Below are 23,328 nucleotides of genomic sequence, written 5' to 3'. Positions count from 1 at the left end.
GTTGCCATCTTTCCCCCTCGTTTTACAGTTGGAGGTGTTAGTAACCTTTCCTATAAATATGTTCCATTTAAATGAGCAGAGTAAAAGAGAGAAATTCCAACAAATGGCTCTCAGACACAGGTCACAGTTTGCCAAAGTCTGTAACTGAAATTCAGACATGTGCACTTTAGCCCATTGCTTAGTCAGCATCCTTCAGGTCAAGGAGACTACGGCCACATGGACTGTATACTGATGGAGAGACTTAGTTGTTATGGTATTTCGTGAGTATACTCGTTGAGCTTTGATCTAAGTCATGACCTTCTTTTATAGCAGCTTTTGTGATCTTGCTGTTGGACGATGCTTTTCGAAGCCCATGGCTCTGCCGAATTGCATGTTTGCTCTTGCATTTACTGTGGGAACTAGTTTGGAGTCAGAGGGGTTCAGAGGGAGAGGGATCAAGTGGCAGTGCAGGATGCTGTTCTACCACAAGCTTTACAAATGAACCCTGCACGAATTTGGAAACCCCTTGGAATGGCAAGATGCCATAAGGAAGGCTGAGAGTTGCACTTTTCTTCTTTTGCCCAAGAAAAAAGTTAAAAGGACCGTTATCTCAATCACACCTTTCTCTTTGTAGTTTGTTCCCTTTTTGGAAGAAAGCATGTCCTTGGTGAAAAAAAGGTATGGGGGCCTAGGTAGTAAATATTTGATTTATTCCCTCTGTTCTCTCATAGGGCATGAACATCTTTCAGGAATATCAGTGCAATTGTTGTTGAACTGAAAAAGGCAACAGAGGTGATCACAGAATTAAGGGACTGAACACGATTTTTGCAGAAGGCAAAGAGTGTGTTCAGCCCTGTCCCTCCATCCCAAGTGATTTACGTCGGGGAACGCCTTTATGTTATAGCTGTGTTCATCCACCCATTTATTGGTTGCTGTTGGGGTGATGTGGAAAGTTGGCAATGCTCTTCAAAGCCACATGAAACGTCCCTGCTGCCAAGCTTTGTTAGAAATAGTAGACTTAATGTGAAGACTTATTAAATGATCTGAATGTGGACTGGGGTATAAACGAACCTGGACTGGCTTATGATTTCTCAATAAATTGTTTCAGCTCTGTTCCATAAGAAACCACAACAACTGTGCCTCTAAATTCACTGCAAGGCTCTGCAGTGAGAAGCTGGGGGAAGAATGCATGTATATTGAAACTAATTGATAGGTTTGAAACGCCGAGGCAAAATTAAATTGCCACATTGTGAGAAAACTGGACCGTGTCATAACAGCCAGCAGCACTTTGACTGCTGAGGTGGGACAATTCTTGTGCAGGTACCTGAGGTGGACCACCAAGAAGAAACCATATTTCTTCCTTCGGCACAAGTGCAAAAACAACCCGCCTTAGGGAGTGAAAGGAAAAAGGAGCGTCAATAAAAGCTGTGATGTAGTGTAGCCCTCATCCCACCATTTTCATACCAAGTGCTTTAAAGGGGATAGGCGTTACTTGCTGATCGTGCGTGACTCCAGAGGATCTCCGTCCCTGCAGAGTAGACCTGCCTGCCACTGCACCACTTTCCCTCTGCAACTGGTTACTGGGTGTCTGTGACTCTAAATTATAGATCAGCCTGCTTATAAGATGACATCTGCAACTCTCACCGTAGTTGCTGTAAGCTAATGATTTGCTGCAATGGTAATAATAATGAAAAGTTTGTCAAAAGATAAAAGACCTGTGTTCTCTTTACTGCATTGTAGTAAGGCAGAGGCTTGCCCAAAGGGACAAGTGTTGGAGACAGGATAAGAACTGAAATTCTGGCTGCCAGTCATGGCTTTTCACTGGTATTTACAGCTGATGTTTGTACCTCTGTTCTAAAAATATAAAAGTTTATTTATCTTATAAATAGAAGGAAGAAGAAAAGATGCGAAAAGAACCTCCCCTTCCTTTCCTAGTTTATACTAACTTCAATTATTAGTCTGAAAACTAGAAATTTTGAGTTTCAGATGAGTTGTGTGCTGTGTCTAAGCTTACCCCATAAGCTCATGATAGGAAACCTGATCAATACAATCAGAGCTGGTTTTGTATTCTTGAAGAAATTTTCCTTCGCCGTATCTTCTTTCTGCTCAGTGCCTATGTGAAAAACCCTGTTGCTGTCTTGGGAACATTAGTAAGAGAGATAAATTAGGTTGTTTGACATCATCTTGTTGATAAATGTTGTCTTTGAAGGCTCTCAAAGGCCCTAAGTAAAGACCAGTGGGGGCCGTGACGGATGCCGTCATGTGAGGAGAACTACCCTTCATGCCAACGACCAGACTCAGTTGGGGAAAAAAAAAACCCAAACAAGGCTGCTGCTGACTGTTACTTATGTGTAAATATCTTGTGGCAATATACGGTATCTTTTACACTGTGATTTTCTATCTTCAGTGGTGGGTTTTTTTTAAATCTTATACTAATTTTTAAGTTTCCACAGCTAGTTGGAGAGTTAGGTTGAGATGCTTTTGTTCATCTGATTGCTCTTTGCTTCATGATATCTCATCATGAAAAAATTAACAAATATTTGGCATCTTGTTCATATCCTTTTCAGTTTGGATTTGTTTGTTTTTTGTTTGTTTGTTTGTTTTTTTTCTCTTTGAATGCTCTCTTGATTCAATGTTTGAAATATCCCAGTTGGACGCTAACAGAGGTGACCGCGTGAGATTTGCATGAACGGACACAGAAAGCAAATATTCTGTGTGAGAAGAGTAGTTGGTATGTGGCTTTGAGGAGATCTACCTGCAGCAAGCAAACAGCACGTCAGTGTATTTGTGGTTCCCCGTGAGTTCAAACGATATTCTATCTATCTGAAGAAGTATGGGGCGGTGATTTTGAATGCTGCTTGAATGTGTGTTATCTCAATGGAAGATGAAGAAGGAAGTGAAACACCTTGGTGATTTTTTTCCTAATGCTGTTCTATACTAAAATCTTCAGGCCTATATCCAAAGACCATCAAGCCCTGGGTTAACGTTTATTTGGATTTTATTTTGCAGCTTGGACCTGTCAGCAAAAAGCAGTGATTGCAGTTTCATTAGGGGAGGGGGGTAGTAAAGAGAAGCTTGTCAAGTAGACAGATGTCAGTGAGATGACAGCTCCTTCTCTGTCCAGAAACATAGGCAAGTGTGAATTGAATTTTGGTTTCATACCAAGATTCCTCTTTCTCCCACTTCCCACAAAGTCTTTTTGACTCATGGCGGTATACCATAGGCCTAGTAGTGTGTGCTGCTACTCATCCTGTAGTAACCTGTCAGTATCAAAAAATAAACATGAAAATAAGACACGGTAGCTGATTTACTCATGGCATTTTGATTGCATTACCTCTGAGTATATTATTTATTATGATCTAATATTTTCTATTAATACTTTAAGAAAGATGATAAGGAGCGCCAAAGTAAAAAGTCATCTTGTTAGAACATGTATCCTTTCCTAAAAAAAAAAAACATTTGTATGATACTTCCATTTAAAAAAATAATGTTTGCAAGTATTTGTCTCAGTTGGCTGGATAACCTAACAATAAGAAAACATATCTATGGTATAAAAAAATGACCTTATTACTTTTACAAATACATAGGCAACGAGGGGTCTGGAGCACAAGGCTGGGGAGGAGCAGCTGGGGGAGCTGGGGGGGCTCAGCCTGGAGAAGAGGAGGCTGAGGGGAGCCCTCATCGCTCTCTGCAACTGCCTGAAAGGAGGCTGGAGCCGGGGGGGTCGGTCTCTTCTCCCCAGGAACAAGCGATGGGACGAGAGGGAACGGCCTCAAGCTGCGCCAGGGCAGGTTTGGGTTGGATATTAGGAAAAAATTCTTCCCCGAAAGGGCTGTCAGGCCCTGGCCCAGGCTGCCCAGGGCAGGGGCTGAGTCCCCATCCCTGGGGGGATTTAAAAGCCGGGGGGATGTGGTGCCTAGGGACATGGTTTAGTGGTGGCCTTGGCAGTGCTGGGATAATGGTTGGACTTGATGATCTTAAAGGTCTTTTCCAACCTAAACGGTTCTATGATTCTAGCATTTCTGATTCCAGAGGACAGGATCGAGGGAAGGGTTTTTTTTTTCTGCTTGTATTTTTTTAGTTTTACAGTGAGTTAATTAGTCAGCTGTTAATGAACTAGGAAACCATTCATCGTTAGAGACTGACTTGCCTCCTTCTGTGTTCAGGAATCATCACAAAACGGTGAGCCTATGACATTGTCATATTCTGGTTCTCAAATGCCTCAAAGCTTTGGGACATTGGGACGCGGACATGATGGTTCAGGCTTGGCCGATCATTGCAGCTGTAGATGGCTTTACAGCCTGTGTGCAGCAACTCACTGCTAATGGCTCACTGTCTTGGGGCTAGAGGTCTGCCATGCACAGGCTGTGAGTGTCACTTCTCTGTGCTATGCACCTTGTCAGCTCCAAGGGTTATCTATAGCTTAAACAGTTAAATTTCCTGTCGGATGGAAATTTTCATTCCTAAGCCAAGACACAATCACTGACAATGCCTGTGCTCCTAGCCTGTTTCATGCAGAAGAAGAAAGGTTGGCTTAATGTGCTGCCAGCTGTCATATTGTAAAGGGAGGTCTCAGAGAAATACACACACACATATATATATATATATATAATTCTAAGGCAATCACTTGCATTTGTCTAACCAAGCCCTTCACTTCATGTTTTTCAGTAAAAATTTTTTCCCCGCTTGCCACAATATTTCTATACATCAGACCAACGTTTGCCTGCCCCCACCGCTGAGGCCCTGGGCAGCGGATCCTCGCGGTCCAGCCATCCCGTCGGTAAGCTGTTCCCACAGGTCAGCCTGGCTGGCTGCTGCCGTGGATGCCGACTCTGTGCCAGTTAAGGTACTTCTAGAACAGCCTTTCTTCTCATAGCCGCCTCTGTCAACAACGCATCAAAGTCCTATTCATTTTGGAGGCCTTTATCAGATTTTGAACAGTCAGGCTTCCACTCATGCCTCGCATGCCTCACGGTTTCATATGCTAATAAATCTTCTTGGTAGTTTCAAAACAATTACGAGAGAGATGTTTGCACATGTGTCTGCAGTATAGACTGCACCTGAATTTTTTAAAAAGAGAAGCACGTTGGTACATTTCATAACCTCCTCTGTCAATTTTGCACCTGCAGCTTATGAAGAGAAAGCTTAGTTGGACCGTTAAAGATGCACAAGTTCAGCTTAACTTGTGTAAGCTTTTCTTTCCTTGGATACAGCTGAAGTTCTTATGATGTGACTTTTGCACACTTCTAAAATGATATGCCACTTTTACTGCATGATAATTAGTAGGAAAAAAATAAGGCAAATATTGAGAAATAAAGACGTTTAGTCCTAGGAGAACGTGCCTTTTCCTTTGCTTGTACTCTTAAAAGCATGTCTTAGTTACTAGGCTGCCTGACAGTTACAGAAATTGTGGAGATGTATGGCATGTATTCAAAGTGCAGATATTTCTTTGCTCAATCAACGCTACGCTGCCAACTTAAGTGACATACAGATTCAGTGCTGAGTTCCTGAAAATGCTTTCCTCAGATGCCTCTACTATTGTAGCAAGTCAAATCCACTGAGGTTCCCTGAACGGGGAGAACGCCCCCTTAGCTATGTCGGTCCTGGTATCAACCAGTACCTTCGCACCTGACTTCATCATCAAGTCGACTTGGGATCTAGAAACCACGTACAGTCGAGCCTGTACAGGGTCTCAATATGATAAATGTTCTTTGGGGAAAAAATACCAGGTAGTGGTCTACTACAATGTTCATGCAGGCTTTAGCATCTTTAAATCGTGCTGGCACTGGTGGCACTGGTGACTGGTACTTGTGTCTTGATGTGACTACTGCAGCTTGCAATAGGTCATGGTTCATTCCCCACCTCCATGGGAAGGTGCAATAAATCCAGGGTAGCAGTAAGCCCTTGTAAGAACAGCATGGTGAGGGAAAACCCTTACCCAGCTCCCTTTTTCATTATCCGTGGAATTTCTATGACTCGCGTTTTCTACACCTGTTTCCTCCATCGTTTGGATCCCTGGAGTGCAAATACAAATATAGCTTGTGGGCCTCCCGGCAGAGGCTGGTAACAGCTTCTCTGACAAGATTTACTTTATTTTTAGGGCTCTGAAGCTTATGTTGTGCTCTTCAGTTAAGGCTTTCCTCCCAGACTAAATGGCTTTCGTGTTTAAGGCTTTTTGGTTGTTACAGCATTTTTTACGTTGAATATTAGTGCCTTGCAGCTTGTATATCATAAGCAACATACATGTCACGTCTTACAGTCTCCAGTGCATTTTTAGATTTTTGATGGAGACTGCACTCTAAAGGAAAATTTTGGATACACGATTAGCCTAGGTGAAAGCCCCGTAAATGCTGAAGTACAAGATTTTTTTTTTCCCCAGTTTTTTCCTGTGGAAAATCTGGTAGGCAGAAAGGAATGGTGAAAAGAATGAAAAGTACCTTAATAACGGTAGTTTAAAAATAGACACACTGACACAAATATATGTTAAAATATGTCCTTTTTCAATGATACAATGCTTGTTAAGTCCGGGTGGCCTACTGATTACCTCAGGAGGCTAAGTATAGTACCCATGACATCAGTAAGTTTTTCCACACAAAGGGCAAGACACAAGAGAAGCCAGTGCCATCTCTGGCACAACAGATTTCTGTGGAATTTTCAGTCAACTAAGTGCAAGGATGGATAGAAAGTCTCTCGAGGCTTGAAGTCGTCGTCTTCAAGAAGTAATTGCAGGCTTGCAGTTCGATGACATGTACTGCCTGGGTTTCATGACGTGGGATCTGGCCTCGGCTTATTAAAATTCTGCCAAACTCTACCCTGGAATCTAGAGGGTGATGCACTATAAAAGACATACAAGGGAACGAATGATCAAGACGATACACAAATGTCACTAACCGTCGGGGAGGTTGTAGAAAACTAGAATTTCTGTAACAGTTCTGTCTTTTGGGGGTAAGGGGGTTACAGTGTGGCTGCCCTGTGGTCCTTACGTACTGATCCTCTACATTGCTCAGGCTCCGGGATTAGCTCACATATTTTTCATAGGTGGAAGACTGCCTTCCAAAAGGAACTGAATGCAGTTCTAGAAAAACAGCAGTGAGTTTTTGTTTGTGAATGCTGTGTGGGTTAGGGGAGCGAGTATACGTAGGCTGCTATTTCATAGTTCTTGTATTATATACCTTCTAAATAAATCTAGAGAAGGTCACATGTGATCTCCTTCTTTGCCCCCTGCCCTGAGTGGTTACTGTTTGATAAATAGGACAATATTTTAAAAAGTTAAGTACAAGAAAATATTTTCTGCTTTAAAATTTTGAGCCATTTAAATGCAAAACAACATCTTCCTCTACCTTAGGCATCTTGCACCGCTCTGTCGTTTTTGTTCAAAACTGCTGAGCGTACGCATATTTATGTACTGTGGGTAAAGCAATCTGGTCTGGTGCGCTAACCTGTGTCAGAACTGCCAGGCTGTCACCTACGGCAGAATTTTCCTAATGCCTTTGAAACATTTGTCCCGCAGAAAGTCAAGTTGGTATTCTCAGAATATTCCAGCAATGACTTGAAATCCAAGCCACAGACACAAATTTTCACAATAAAGCGATTAAAAAAAGATTAAAGGAATATTAACAATTAGTATTCCATTTCCCTCATGCGTGTTCTACTTCAGCATGCAATCCTTGCTGATATTTCGATATGAATATGTAGCACTGACATTTTAGCGGTCCTGAGGAGTGAATGATATGAAATATAGCAATGAGCATAGTAGTTTATTTCCACAGCGAAGACCCATGGATAGACATATGTGAAGATATGTGTGCATGTGTTTAGGTATTATATATAAATATACAAATAACATATATAGGCAGGTGTGTAAAGATCCATTTATTGGTATGTGTTGTATGTAGATAAAAGCACTTAAGCAAGTGAACACTGCATTTTCACCAATAAAAGCCACTTGTGGACTTCAGTAGAAATCACAGAAAATGTGGGTTTTTTCAGTTTTAAATGAAAATGAGGCTAGTAGCGATAGTTTTGTCAGAGTTGTTCCCCGAGATTTGGAGCTGGAGGAGCAAAGCAGCAAATGTAAGAATTAAAAGATTTTGCTGGCAGCCATAGGTGACCTAAGAGCATTTTCCTCACTTCTTCACGTTCTGATGTCAGAACATAAATCTTATGTTCTGTCCAACTTTTCATCTCAGCAATAACACTTTTGTTTCTTAAACCCCTTCTGTAATTTTTCGGGTTATTCCATGCTTGGTTTCCAGCCCTGAACTGTCTGCTGCTGAAGATCTGCCACGTTTCACACCAAAGGCAGCTGCATTTCAGTAGCAGAAAAAGCAGTACTTGCATCCTGCATGTAATTTTGGCCTTGTTCAGTGTCTTTCTAAATAAGATCTATTGGACAGCACTGTAATAGAATCTGAAGGTGATGTTCTAGTAAGCTAGGAGTTGTAGAGTTTGAAAATACTTGCTAATTTTGTCAGAGTAACCATCAGGACAGAGGAATACAAGCTTCCATTGATCCAGTAAACCTGATTTAAACCAGGTGATTGGAATGAGGCATAATAATATCTAATATTGTAGCAGTGACTACGGGGGAATGCCATTTACAGGAAGAGCAATGTGAAGTACAACTAAGTCTGAAAAAGAGGCCGTGAACCCAGACCTGCTGAAAAGAACCAAGAAGGGGGATAGTGAGTCACCAGCCATGGTGCTAATTTTGGCATCAACAACATTGAGCTGGAAACAACAATAACGAATTACATATTTAATAAAAAAAAAATTGGCCCTTCACTACATAAAGGTTTGTCATCACTTACGTAGATGTCACATTATGCATCCAATCAACTGAAAAGCAGGACTTTGGAGAAAAATGACTCTGTGAGTTATTTCTGGCATGCACACACACAGGATCTGGATTGGAGAGCAGAAGGTTAAGCTGACATTGCTCTCGTGAGACTCCATCAATGTGCTATATTCATTTCTCGACATCTTCAAAAGATGTTAAGAAACCAAAGGGCTTTTAAATAAACAGAAATAAGATTAAAAGGGGAAGGATTGCCTAGTAAAGCAAAATGCTAAATAATTGAAATCATATAGCTTGCCTAAAGGAGAAAGGGACGGATCTACAGCTCTGTGCAGAGTATAAAATACTTGGCAGTAGTGAATGAGATATGATATTTCATCTGGATATAAATATTAACTTCTGGAAAGAGTTAAGGAACAAGAAGGTGTCTCTCAAGGGCTCCTGACAATCATTTATTGAATTATGTGATATAGTATAAGAAAAGAGATCATTGTTGGTATTGGCTTTTAAAGGCACCTCCTTGAAGAACTAAAGCAATCCTATGACGTGGGTCAGCTAGATGACCTAAGAGGTCAGTTGTTATCATCACCATGATTCGACTCCATACATCATATAATTCTTGACCTTCCAAAATACTTGGTACATTAAAATTGCTCCCCGCCACTTAATCTGTTTATCATGTATTCTTAGTCTTTCTTCACCAGGCATATTGGCTGTTAACCGGGTTGCAAGTAGTCAGTTTTTACGTGTTCCCAGGTCCATGTGTTCAGCTATGTAACATTTCATAAGAAGTGATAAAACTATTGACACATGATTTGCATCAAGTTAAGTTGATAAAGCACTTCAGGTATACTTAAGGGATGAAATTAAAGACAGATTTATACTAAAAACTGAGTTCAAAGTCCAGACTCCTCTCTCCTCTCTCTGAAGTTCAGAAATTCTTGAATTTGGATAGTTTTGATTCAGGTACAATATAGGAATGAAATTGTCCCTGTCAATCCAAATTAACCATTATTATAAATTCTGAAAGAAGAAAATACGATTTTTTTTTTTTTTTTCCATTTGAGTGCTCCCCTGGGTTTGCCTAGGGATCCATTTCAGCAGAGACCTGGTGAAGTTCAGTCAAGCTCTGGTGTGTTTTGGGTTTCCTCAGAAGCACAGAAGTGCCCTGCTCCCTTTTCCTTCATGTTGCTGAGAACAGGTGGCCTCCTCCGGGGTCACCAAGTATATTTAGGGCTGAAACTCGAGCGGGCTGGAGCCAGATTGGCTGTGCTAACCACATGCGTAATTAGGAGCCGATGCACCAGGCTCGCTCTCGCCCAGTGCTGCTCAGGAGGGAAGACTGGAGAGGCTTTGCTCCTAAGGATATTTACTAGATGTTGCTGGTAAGAGCATTTTAATCGCATTTGACTTCTTTTCCTTAGAATAGGATCTTGAGCTGTTTCCCCGTTCTGTAATTTTTTGGGAGTAGCAGTCGTGCCTTGCCCATGGAAGTCAGATTTTCTGTCTGGATGACTAGTTGCAAACGGCAGTAAGAGGAAAGGACCTGGAACTGTGTTTTGGAAGAGTAACTGGAGGTTATAATAGTGACAGACTGTATAGATTGTATGCTTATATGCAATCCCTGCTTCTTGGGTTTGTCTGTAAACTTTGGCCTACTTTTTCACACGACATGCCACTTAATTAATTGAGTTATTCTTCATTTATTTTAATAGTTAACATTCTGGTTTAACAAAATAATTTTTTTTTTTTTGGTAATTTTGCTCACCACATTGGAACTAAAAAGGGACAGTATTCTATGTTCCTATATTTAACCTGCATTACTAGACTTCACTTGCCTCAGAAGGAATTGCAGTTTAGCCAGCTAAACAAAACCACCCCATCATTTGGTAGTATTAGCTTACACGGCAAATATCTTTGGACTCAGGAACAGCTGTTCCAAAGCCTCATCCCCTACCAACATTAGAAACAGGGGTGTAGTCTCTGGTGGAAAATTGTAGCTTTGCCTCATAGCGAAATCATTGTATTAATTAATTTGTTTAAAGGTTTTGACAGTAATCTCTACTTTGTAATTCAGCAACTGTATGGATTTTCATATTTGCCAGGTCTGAAGAAATAGAGAGAAAAAAGCCACAAGAACTAAAAAAAAAAAACAAAGCCCGAGCATCTGTATAGGCTAATGCTGGGAAGACAGAAATTGCCTCATTAACCTAAGGTCACTTAAAAAAAATATTTACAATCTTTTTCTCCATTATGCTTTTACTTGTGAATGAATATAGTAGAATATACAGATAAAGCCCCCATTCAAACAGGAGCTTGAATAATGTAATGAAATAGTATAGTATACTCACAGAGAAAAGAAAAATTCTTCAAATAATTTTGTTGTAATGAAAAAAATCAAATCATACTTCAAGAAATCTCTTCCTCTAATTTTTGTTTTCTTTTCATTGAATTCCAGTATTGATGTTACAATGACTAAAATATTTGTCCAAAATTGTAGTTTGTATCAGTACATTTGAAACTTAACCCAGTGCTTTCCCATAATGGTCAGAAACAAAGTAATGCCAGATCCCAACTTTAGTTCTCTCTGTTGTTCAAGTTCTTTTACTGATTAGCCAGCAACTTTGTAATGATCTGACTAGTTACTAACCGTGACCCAGGTGCTTTATGAACCTGACTAGTAGCTTTTCCGAGTACTTTCCGTCTTGGGCTAATACTGTGTATTCACACTTTTATTTGCTGCGTGACCAGTGAGTGGGGGAGAGACAGAAGAATACCCTCAAAATGGAGGAAGAAGAATATGAGGAAGTTGTGGAGGTAAGAAGAAAATCTGAGAGTAGAAATATTTGTTTCTTGCCCTGTGAATGAATACATTAATCACTTTAATGAGCCCTTGCTCATGAGCATAGATGGTTGCTTGCTGTTTGCGTTCTGAAAATTAGGGTATGATTAGATATCTATTAAATTCTTTGATCAGTAAAGCACAACAACAACAACAAAGTTGCTCTCAGTGGAGCAAAGTCTCCCTGGTTCCTGTCATAGTTGCTCTGCTTAAGCAAGGGTTATAACCATCCCACAGCCGCATCGCAAGGTTTTGTGATTACTCTTCTGCATAATTATAGATGCAGTGGGCCATCTCCTTTCCCTCCTGGCTTGCCCTCTGTCATCCAATCCATGCTAGAGAGGATGACTTTGGAAGCCACTTTCTCGCCTCGCCTCTGTGCCCACTGCAATGCAGAAATGCAGCAGTTTTGTGCCACCAAGGTACCGTTAACTAATTGAGCCTTAGAAGTTGCAGAGATGGAGCTTGATTTAAACCTGTAGGTGTCCGTGGAGTTGCATCAGGGATTAATTTTCCGATAGGTCATTTGAACTCACAGTTACATGCCTAATTATTTAGTCTCAGCAATTTGATTAAAGGAATCCCCAGGAACTGGGGAACCTACAGCTTACTGTTATGAGTGAGTGCCGTTAGAATAATGACTTTGCTATTGAAACAGTGTAAGAGGATAATAAACAGTGTGGTCTTACCTGTTGCATTATTACTGTTCTGAAATGAAATTATGTGTTATGAAATACGTGAGTGATTATAAAAAATTGCTGAGTGTTTGAGGAAAAGAAGAAGATAGTACTAATGTAGACATCCCACGACTCTTTATCTCCACGCTGTATTCAATGGACCGTTGATTTCAGGCAGTGTTTCAGCGTTGAGCCCCGACTGCTGACTTTGTAAATTTCAAATAATGAATGAAGTAAAGTCAAATGGTTTGCCAGCTGAATTAGTTAAATGTGTTTGGAAAATAAGCATTACCATTCATAAAGCCCGTTTTAAAGACATTGTACCACCTAGTTAAAAAGACACTGGTCCTTCATTAACTACCCTATTACCATGTTGCTTGTAATTGCTGTTATGCTTCCTGACCATTACGTGCTCTCTGTTACAAAATGCTGTCAATGTTTATTTCGTGCTGCTGGAATTACAGTATGTTGGGCTTTTTGTCTACACAACTCTGTTTCATTCTTTGTTTTTAATTTTCACTGACTGCCTTCCTGTAGCCACATCCCTAGGACAGACCGAGATGGAGCTGCTTTAGTAGCTTCCCTCCAGATATTCATAGTGAGAAGTTAAACAAACCAGGAACAATAGCATCTGGTACAATTTTAAGGCAGCTTAAGCCTTTCCAGAGTTTTCTTAACTAGAATTCCACTTCTCTATGAATCACCTCTTTTAAACCTATAGGAGTCCCATCAGAAATTCATCTTCCGAAAGAGTAGAAAATTATTGCTGAATAATGAGTGGCTGAGAAAACACTGAAGATTTTAAGATTCTATTTTTTCTTTCTCTGGAGTTATTAGCCTGCACTGGACATTGTAGCCATTTGTGATGTGCAAAAAACCCCAACGAATGACAGAAATCTTTGCTGCTGGGTTACTCGAGGCTTTGTGGAAGGTGGCTCAAACACGGTATAGGGCCGGTGAGCAGAAATTGCCTCAAAACAGCCCAATATGAGACAGCTTGAAAAGTATGGGCTAGTTACGTGAACCTCACTTTGAGGAACAAGTTTGGGAAAAGGGCTTCAATTTTAACGAGAATTTTTTTAGGGCTTGATTCAAAGGGCTTTCTGTTCCCACAGTTTTGGCATGGGACCCCAAGCAAACCATTGCTGAGGAGATTTTCAAAGATAAAAACCGCATTTTGCATTTTCTCTTTTCTGGAAGTCAGTGGCAAGTTAGGCACCTTTTGAACAAAACAGCTGCTGTTTACTGCCGCGGATGGAGCAGCATCTTTAAATGTTTTTTTTTCTTCGTTAAGCAGCGAGGGCGGAGGGAGGGCGAGGCCTCGGCGCTGCCGCCAGCTGCCGCGGGAGGGCGCCGTGGCGGGTGCCGGCCTGGCGGGACAGCGCCATCGTGCGGCCGCCATTTGCTGTGCGGCCGGCGCCTGAGGGAAGGCTTCGGCAGGCGGCGGGCGGGGCGGCGGCGGGCTCTGCCTTCGCGGTCCGGTCGGAGCTGCTGTGGGGAAAGGCAAGCTGCCAGCGGGGGAGGGAAGCCCCCGGAGCCCTGCAGGCAGGGACCTTGTTGCCTCTCCAGTGGGAGATGTGTTCTGGTCAGGTCACTCAGTTGCACCGCAGGCTGCTGAAGGAAGAGGTGAACAGGCTTTGCACCACCATGGAAGGAGAAGAAGAGGTCTGCACCTTCGTGAAAAGCAAGCAGCAGAGCCACACGTGGCAAGGAAGGAGTGCCAGTTGGAGACCCTGGTTAAATGGGTGATGGAGGGTGGCCGTCAGGATGGAGAAGGCAGGAGGCTCATGGTTTCCAGCTACAGGAGGAAGGATCGTCCTCCACCTGCAGATCTGCCACCTCAAAGGAGATGTAGCACCCTGGGAACTTCTCTGTGCAGCTGGAGGAAGCCTCACAGGCACAGCCCTTGTGCTTATGGATGGCTTTAACCACCCCAGGATCTGCTGGAAGGGCCTATGGCTGAGCACAAGCAACCTAGGAGATTTCTGGAAAGTATTGAAGGTAAATTTCTTGATGCAGTTGATTGATGAACTAACTAGGAGGGATGCTCTGCTGGACATGCTACTAATAAGCAAGAAAGAACTGGTGGAAGATGCAAAGGTCAAGGGCAGCCATGGCTGCGGTAACCACGAGACTGGAGTTGAAGATTCAGAGAGGAGTGAGCAAGATAAACAGAATTACAATCCTGGACTTCAGAAGAGCAGATTCAGGGACCTCCTTGGGAAGATCCCATGGGAAAGAGCCCTGGAGGGCAAAGTGGCTCAGGGGAGCTGGGTGATCATCAAGAACAATTTTCTCAGAGCACAAGAATGGTTCAGTCCAATGTGCAGAAGTCAAACACAGCAGAAGGCTGGTATGGATGAACAGGGAGCTCCTGACCGAGCTCAAACACAAAAAAAAGAAGTATACTGAAGGTGGAAGCAGGAGCAGGCCACCTGGGAGGAACATAAAGACATAAGACATTATAAACTCCATTCCTACATGCATTGGCAAAGTTCAGCTGGAGTTGAAGCCAGCAAGTGAAGTGAAGAACAGCAAGAAAGGTTTCTGCAAGCACCATCAGCAGCAAAAGGAAAGCTAAGAGAGTGGGGGACCATAGTTCAGTGGGCAGGGAAGCTAGTGACCAGGAACAGGCAAAATGCTGAGGTACTTGAAGCCTTTTTTGCCTTAGATTTGATAAGGCTTGTCCTAGGGTCTTCCACATCTCTGAGCTTCCTAGCAGAGAGGTGGGAGTGAAGTAGTATCCACAGCAGAGGAAGACAGAGTTAGGGATGACTTAACCCACTGGGATGTACGTAGTTCTGTGGGACCAGCGGGGATGGATCCAGGGGTGCTGAGGGAACAGGCTGATGACCTTGCAAGGCTGCTGTCATCTTTGAAAGCTCATAGTGAAGCAAGGATGTTCCTGGCAACTGGAAAAAGGCAGATGTTCTACCCATCTTCAAGAAAGACGAGAAAGAAGATCCAGGGAACTACAGGGTGGTCAACCTCACTTCAGTCCTTGGGAAGGCTATGGAGCAAATCCTTTTAGAAGCTCTTTCTAAACACGTGAAAGACATGAAGGTCATGGGGAGCAGTGAACATTGATTTATCAAGGGCAAATCATGACTGACCAAACTCATTGCTTTTTATAATGAGTTCACTGCTGCTATGGACAAGGGGAGACCAGTGAATGTTGCATACGATACCAGTGAACGCTGCAGACCTTGACTACTTTAGGAGGACTCTGAAACAGTCTCCCATATTCATCTTATCACCAAATTTATGAGATGTGGGATGGATAAGTGGACAATAAAGTGGGTGGAAAATTGACTGGGCTGCTGAGCTCAGAATTGTGATCAGTAGTACAAAGTCTAGCTGGCAGCCAGTAACTACTGGTGTCCTTCAAGGATCTGTAGGTAGGAACAACTCTGACGGCAGCCCTAGAGAGAGAAACCTTCTACAGTCCTCTCAGCATATTACCAAACACTAGGAAAATCCTGGTTTTTTAATGCTGATTCTTTCTTTTAGTGTGGTCATCATTGTCTTCCCTATTGTGGGTAAAATTAGATAATGATCCTTCATTAATTATTTGGGAGGATAATTAATTGAGGAATGTATGGAAAAAATCCAATCATTAATACAAAAAATGAACAGATGTTCAGAATTACCAAGGATGCAAATATGACTTCATAGGTACCTATGAACTACAGTCCTGTTTCTCCAGAAGTGTGTTTTTAAAACAGCTCAACAGAAGCTACAATTTGCTGTTCTGTATGATCTGGCCTAACAATGATTTTTTTTTCTTGTTTTTTTTTAATAGTACTACATTGAAGAGACAATTATTGAGGAGGGTGAACCACATGAGGTAAAGGTCCCTGTCATGTTGCATGTGGTGTATATATGCATGCAATTAATGCATAATGCAAAATTTGTAAATAAAATAAATGCCTTTTGTATTCTGAGGACTAATTTTTCATATTAAACACACAAATATCAGTGAACAGTTGCTTCTTAATACTTTATTTTCCCTGCAAGACCCTGTTGTGGGATAGTCTAGAGGACTTCTAGCTTGTTCTGGGTATCCTATCTGCCCCTCTTTGATTTCCATGAGAAGGAATTGTGGACGTGTCCATCAGGAAAAGACTGTGCTCGTTTCTGTCCTGCCCTGTGTCTTGCTGACAGTCTTCCATTTGCTCCTGCCCAGCAGCTGTTTGCACAGGAGCTGACAAAACGAAGCAACAGGTTACGTTAATAACAAGAAACCCAGGCAGGAAGATTACTTGGGTAACTTATTGACGTATTGACAAAATCCAATCATTACTGTTAAAGATGAACAGAAGATGTGAGTGTGACTAGATATGTACGTATGAACAGGCACATACACACATTATACTTAACCTCGTTATGAGGAGAAATATAAAAAGATTCTGCCTGAAACCAGTTTGCATGTGTCAGTTCTGTTCCCTTCACCTTGTGTAATTTCACTGAAAAGTGGTGGTTTGCAGATTTTTTTTTTTCATGTCACTGGTAACAAATATTTGAGTCACCAAGGAGTTATTACCATAATTTGAAATTCTACTTATAATATAGATATAACGCAACTCTCTGTTGTGTTACCATGAAATATTCTTCATGGCATAGGCTTAGGCAGAAACAAAAGGTTGATGTTTCATTTTGTGAGTGTGTTGCCTTCCAAACAAAGCATCTGTTCCCCAAGACTTCCTGTATTTTTAATATAATAAACCCCGATTTGATTAATACTGTTTGAGCAGGAAATCTAGGACTACACTTTTGAAGGAAGACTGCCATCTTCTTATTTTTAAGATTAATTCATCTACTGCATTCATCAGGTGTTCTAAAATCTGCAGCCAGACTGCATTTGAAGAGAGCAATAGCATGACTGATTATTTCTGTGTCTTGTTTGCATCAGTTTTTGAGAACAATATTGTGGAATGAAGAATTACATGTGCATTAGCGTCATGTGATCCTATGAGTTATCATATAAAAATAAAAGCATTTTTTTGCACAAAATGCTGTATTTTCAGAATCAAGCCTCTCCAAGTTTTAGAAATATATTACAACTTTTTATAAAAGCACACAGCTTCACTGTTTTGTTATAAAGCTAACAGCAGGTAATACTTTCCGTGCCAAAACTTAGATGAACGCTTGTGTATTTGAAAAGAGTTGTAAGAGAGAAACTTGTGGCGGTGTTGAAGTAACTAATACCGTCTTGGGACAGCATTAGTGAAATGCAATTAATGTTCACATAGTAAACAAACCTGTTGTAATTTAAGTTTTGTATACTTCTCAATTTAATGTTTAATGCTCGGTGCATTTTCTGGTCTGTCTCATACTAATGCAAATAGCTATCAGAAATCTGAGCTGCATGCATTCCCTTTTAACAGTGCCTTTTTTTAAAGCTAGCTGATGTGAAATAAAACTTGACACTTATTCAGGTGATTTTGGAGCACATTTTTAAGTTGTAATAATTATTTTTGAATACTTTTAATTAGAATCTTAGTATTAAAATTATTGCTTACAGCATAAATATGTTGATATGCAAATACATAAACCATTTAAATTAATTAAGGGCTTATTTCCAATGGATGCTTGATCAATTGATTCTGTAAGTATCTCAGCTATGTCTCTGCCATGATTGTGATCTGGCTATGAGAAAATGTAGTTTAGTAGAAAAGGTGGATTCTAGGTGTTTGTTCAGTCAGCTGGTGCATCGTGTACTCAGTACAAGATCCCAGAGACTTGCTCTTGTCTGTCTGCTGTGTCCATTCCTTTCTCTTTGCAAGAAGAAGATAATCTTTTTGAGCGACTGTATGCACCTTTGACCTGCTTTCACAGCTTTCAGTGACATGGTTTGGAGCCCTGGCTGTGCCACGTGTGTCTTCAACACAACTTCAGCACTGAGAACATTTCTACACTTTCGTTTTAGTTGCTGGTGGTCCCACCTGAGAACCCCCCGATGCCAGTGGAAGTTAGGCACATAGAACAGAGGCAACAGGAGCCCCACTCTTGCAGCTCCTCTGGAGAACAGTTACATGAGTTTAATACAGAAATCGGCCAGTCAGTTAATGCCTTGTGGGTTATTTTTAGTTTGGGTGATGTCTGGTAGGCATACTGGGTAATCCCAGTAGGAAAAGTGTCACTGTCTTGCATGTGGTTCCTGGATAAGAACTGAGCACCCTTTTACTAGATAGGGGAGGTGAAAAATGCTTATTGTAAAATGATGTTTTATAGTTATAAAGCAAATAATTGTTTTTTTCTTTATTCCCAGGTGATCACTGAGGTCACTGAGACTGTTAGCACAGACTTCACAGGTCCTAAAACTACCACTTATACCATTGAGCATGAAAAACCTGCTGTTGAGGATGCAGCACCTCCAGTCAGAAAGAAGATAATACGGACAAAAGTGGACACATCTAAGTTTTTGACACCTTATCTGCAACACAGTAACAAAATGAAGGACCTATTCAGTGAGGTAAACTGTCCCATGTCTTTTATTTCTTGAGGAACACGAACTTTAAAAATATTTAATGGGTATTACTGCAAACCTTCACGCTACTATTTTGTCACCCGCACTTCATTTCATGATGCGTATTAATTAGTGTTACGTGCTTCTTTGAATTAGCCCATCTCTTGCCCTGCCTAAGTGCATTAGGTAATCATTAGGCACAAAAAGTGGCTTGAGGCAGATGGCTGAAAGTTGTCAGAGATGTCAGTTAATAGGACTCCTGCACTATCTGACTTGGATATCTGAGTGAAGGAAGAGAACAGAGACTAATATCTATTGAATAGCAAACTTCCGTATTTTTTATAATAGTATATTTCTCTATCTCTCTCTCTGTATCCAAGAAAAATCCTTGTGCACAATATATAGGAACAAGCACCAACCTAAAGTCCTGGTACAGGTTATTGAAGTCCAGTAGACCAATACTGTACAATGTTGTGAAAAGTGGAAAACTGCTCTGCACAGATGCAGATGGTATCAGATCCCTTTTCCTAAATTTTAATCTATATTACCTACCAGCATTCCCTGTTTAAGCGTTATGTGAGATCATAGGTCTAGGACTGCTACACTCACCTGCATATTTTCCTTATCTTTAGTCACTGACACAAATAACTGTAAATTTATCAATATCAAGCTCCTAAGGAGAATATAATCAATTAGAGGTGATCTAAACCAGGCTAAAGGTAGAAATGGATTTTTTCTGTTGTGTCAGATGGAAAAAAATCAGTTGGTTAAAATAAGCATAACTCTGCAAATGTAATTGAGTAATGCCAGTTTGTATTATTCAATAATCTGCCCCAAATTCCTATACTAACCAGATAAATAAATCAGTAATTGCTACACGTATTTCTGCCAGAGCTTTAGGATATGTCTTAATTATATTTGTCATTATTTTCTTTCAGAACAAGTACAAAGAAAAATATAGAAAAGAAAAAGGAAAGCCATATGCTTCCACAATTGATACCCCAGAAATTCGGAGAATCAAGAAAGTGCAAGACCAGCTCAGTGAGGCAGGTATCAATTGTCATAAGAAAAAATATTTACTGGGTGGTAAAGAAGCAAACTGAGTCACAATTTTGAATGTTAGATAAGAAGTGATGATTTTTTGATGGTATTGTGATAAGGCAATCTGAATGTTTAGCAGAAACTTTATCAGATTACAAGAGTGAGGAATATGGAGTACGTGACAATTTGAGTTCTGTGATGTAGGCTGGAATTTAGGCCTTTCAGGAAGAGAGATGTGATGGCTCCTTTTTAGCTGAATAATAGTTCTGTTTCATTGTGCCTAAAGAGGTTTGAAGATTTCTGATCAGAAGTTACAGGCACGGGAGATGATGGCGATGCCCATATCGCTGAATTTGAAGATTCCACACACTATGTCCTGCAGTCATCATGAATGATGTGCCTGATGAATTTTTGTTGAGGTTAAGTTGTGCACTGGGTAAATAACCCTAGAATTTTGTTTTTAAAATGTGTTTAAATATTTTTGTTTTCATAAAGCAACTGAAAGTCAGTTTCCTAAAGAGATACTGGAAAAATGACGCTTAGATTCTCCACGTGTTGCAAAATGAACTTCTGTACATCTTGTCATTTGCTATGGGGTTTTCCAAGATCTGTTGTCCCCTCTGTGTGAATCCCACTCTTTAGTGATCTGCCTTTGAAAGCTAGGCAAAGTACAATTGCCCCACTAATGCAGTGCCCCTAGCTCTGGAAGCTAGCTCATCCTTCCCTCTTTCTTTTAAGCTAGTCTGCCTTTCAACAATACACCTCACAGGCTGGGAAACTGAAACCCACCTGGAAAGGCTTCTTAATTCTTCATGCAGTAAATAGGGAGAGTTGCGTCCCTAGGAATGGGAACCCCTAAAGCTGAGAGAGTAGTCGCCTAATCTAACTGGTGATCAGGAGAAGAGTGTGCATTAAATTCCACTCCACTCCTGACTTAGGATACATTGAGGAATGTGATGCAGCAATCCGTGCGCTAATGCTGACTGAGCCTGCTGTCCAGCTGGGAGTGGTATAACCACATTAGGATGATTTTTGTGCCCAAGCTGCTGGTTTGCCATGGTAATGTGGCTATATTGCCTTTGGCACTACAGCTAGCGTTTACATGGTAATGGATTGTGAAATTGAGATATACTGCATAGCATGGAGATCTCTCTATCTCATTATACAGGGTGGAAGTACTCTTAGAAAGAACTCTGTGATTACAGACGGGCATTACCTCTAACTTGGATTCACAGCTCTTGAAACTGTCTCAAAGCTGCATTTCTTTCTCAATTAATTCACAAAATCCGTTTGTTTCCATAGGCTTCATTTCTAAGGAACAACTAGTCCTAAATGCTTTATTGAATTCAGATTTTGGGTGTTTACAGTATTAAGTATAAAAATGTCAATATTCTGCTTTAAAAAAAACCTGTCAGTTTTTGGTGTAAGAATAAATGTTTTTTGTTGCGCATTGATGTAGGTTAAATACCGCATGGCTGGTGAAGTTGCTAGAACTATTTGCCACGTTGATGAAAAGGCCAAGGATATAGAACATGCAAAGAAGGTGTCACAGCAAGTGAGCAAGGTGAGCGAGTTCCGACTTTCGGGAAGGGTTGTGAACATTAGTGGGTCACGAGGTTATTGATACGAATAAAGTTTTGAGCTCGGGCCACTACAGCGATGTTTATCAAACAGTTTAGAAGCACAGGGAGAGATAGCAGAGAAGTTGATAAGGCAAGTATAAATATAATCTTAAATGTTTCCAGTTGATGTCTTCAAGTGTTATTGGTTTGAGACTTTCACTTTGGAAACATCTTTAGAGGAGGTAGTTTACTCACAAATGTAAATATTTTTCTAATAGTAGAGTAACCAAGGTGCTGATCTTTCTTTCCAGGTGTTATATAAACAGAACTGGGAGGAGAACAAGGACAAGTACCTGCTTCCCCCTGATGCTCCAGAGCTTGTGAATGCAATAAAAAACACAGCAATGTTCAGTAAGGTAAGAAAAAAAAAATCACAGGTCTAGGCAGCTGAAGTGCAAGAAGCATTCCAAATCAGAGGTTAATTCATAATGAGTATTCTGTCATTTTTCTGTTTTTAAGAAACTCTATACCGAAGACTGGGAAGGAGACAAAACACTATTCTATCCATACAATGACAGTCCAGAGCTCAGAAGGGTGGCACAGGCTCAAAAGACTCTGAGTGATGTAAGTATCACAGCCTGATTGGCAGTTGGGTCACTGTTATAGTGTAACTTGGTAGTCTTTGTGGTGGACTTGGACTAGATAGAAAAACTTCATAATGGAACAGAAAATAAAAATGCGGGGGTGTGCACTGATAGCTCTGATAGTAGTGCTATTTCCATAGGAGAGTATGTACTCTATATTAGGGTTTAAGTGTTGGCAATTTGATGCCGGATTACGAATGAATGAAATGATTAATTTGTTAAAGATCTTCTGAGGTAATCAGTAAGAAGACCTCGAGTATCTCTCAAAATGTGTGAAGAAACTCTCAGGGTTGGCTGTAAGCCCAGTTCACTGTTGTGGGTCTACAAGTCTGTCTCTCTAAAACAGTGATAGGAAAAGTCAGACATTCGTGAGGCTGTGTGATTTGCTGATACTCAGGTACATAGAACTCTTCAACCGAGGATTTCAGGTCTCACTTAAAGATTTCACTGAATTTCGCAGATGTCCAGAAGTTCACTACTCCATGTTTACCAGGAGCAACAGTGTAATATACTTGAGAACTTTCCCAGGGAACTGATTCTTTTTCGCTGTCTCTTATCAAGAGTCTTCTCAGTAGTCCTCCAGAATACATTGATCGAAAGAGTTTATGCTGCGGTAGCTGTGGACAGAGCTACTTTTGTTAATGGTGGCGTTAGCAGAGTTAAGAGTAAACATTCTGATACTTAAGTTGGTAGTTACTGTAAATGTCTACTTCTTTCATATTTTCAGATTGTCTACAAAAAAGGGCATGATGAACGAAAATCTAAATATACTCCTCTGCCAGATCCACCTGACGTGGAACAAGCCAAGAAAGTGACAAGGCAGCTGAGTGACGTGAGTAGAATGCAGAGCTCTTCTTTCTGTAGAAACCTCGCTTTTGGAGTTACAGAGGCAAAAACGTAGCTAAAGAAAGGGAAAGCAAAAGAAAAGATCAGAGCTCATATGAAGACCTCTTTGATTTTCAGTGGCGAAAGCCAGTTCCTTTCTTCCTCAGATGTCTCAGAGAAAATCCTGCCCAGTCTCAGGTGAAAGGCTAAACTTTATCCTTGTTGGTGAGTTTAGTTTTCACAAAACATTTCTGCTTCTAGCTACACACATTACTTCCTATTCTCCCTCTAATTGAAAATTATCTGCTGTTTAAAATTAGGGAGTTACAGTATTCACTTACAATTGCAAAGCCACTAAAAATATTGCAGTGAACCCATTTGGAAGGTGAAAGAAGGTAGTATTTAATTTAGAGAAAATGTCTTGAATCTTATTCTTCCATAGCTTAAAAGCTAAATTGTCATCAAGAAAATTTTTAGACATGTAAAAAAGCA

General features: G+C 40.8%; 1 protein-coding gene across 2 annotated transcripts in view; it reads left to right on the top strand.

The window, feature by feature from the left end:
* The first annotated feature begins 11,560 nt into the window (after positions 1–11,560).
* NEB (nebulin) overlaps positions 11,561–23,328 on the top strand; it is a 124,755-nt gene continuing 112,987 nt past the window's right edge. For both annotated transcript variants that reach the window (XM_087731532.1, XM_087731531.1), the window contains exons 1-8: positions 11,561–11,593; positions 16,098–16,142; positions 18,567–18,770; positions 19,703–19,810; positions 21,265–21,369; positions 21,679–21,783; positions 21,887–21,991; positions 22,739–22,843. In XM_087731532.1, coding sequence (XP_087587658.1) covers positions 11,561–11,593; positions 16,098–16,142; positions 18,567–18,770; positions 19,703–19,810; positions 21,265–21,369; positions 21,679–21,783; positions 21,887–21,991; positions 22,739–22,843 — 810 coding nt within the window. The remainder of the gene's footprint in view (positions 11,594–16,097; positions 16,143–18,566; positions 18,771–19,702; positions 19,811–21,264; positions 21,370–21,678; positions 21,784–21,886; positions 21,992–22,738; positions 22,844–23,328) is intronic.

The sequence above is a fragment of the Nipponia nippon genome, unplaced genomic scaffold (genome assembly GCF_047370975.1).
Source record: "Nipponia nippon isolate SJK-2023a ecotype South Korea unplaced genomic scaffold, ASM4737097v1 scaffold_5, whole genome shotgun sequence".
Lineage (NCBI taxonomy): Eukaryota > Metazoa > Chordata > Aves > Pelecaniformes > Threskiornithidae > Nipponia > Nipponia nippon.
The sequence above is the reverse complement of the archived record's forward strand: the minus strand, read 5'-3'. Positions and strand labels throughout refer to the sequence as shown.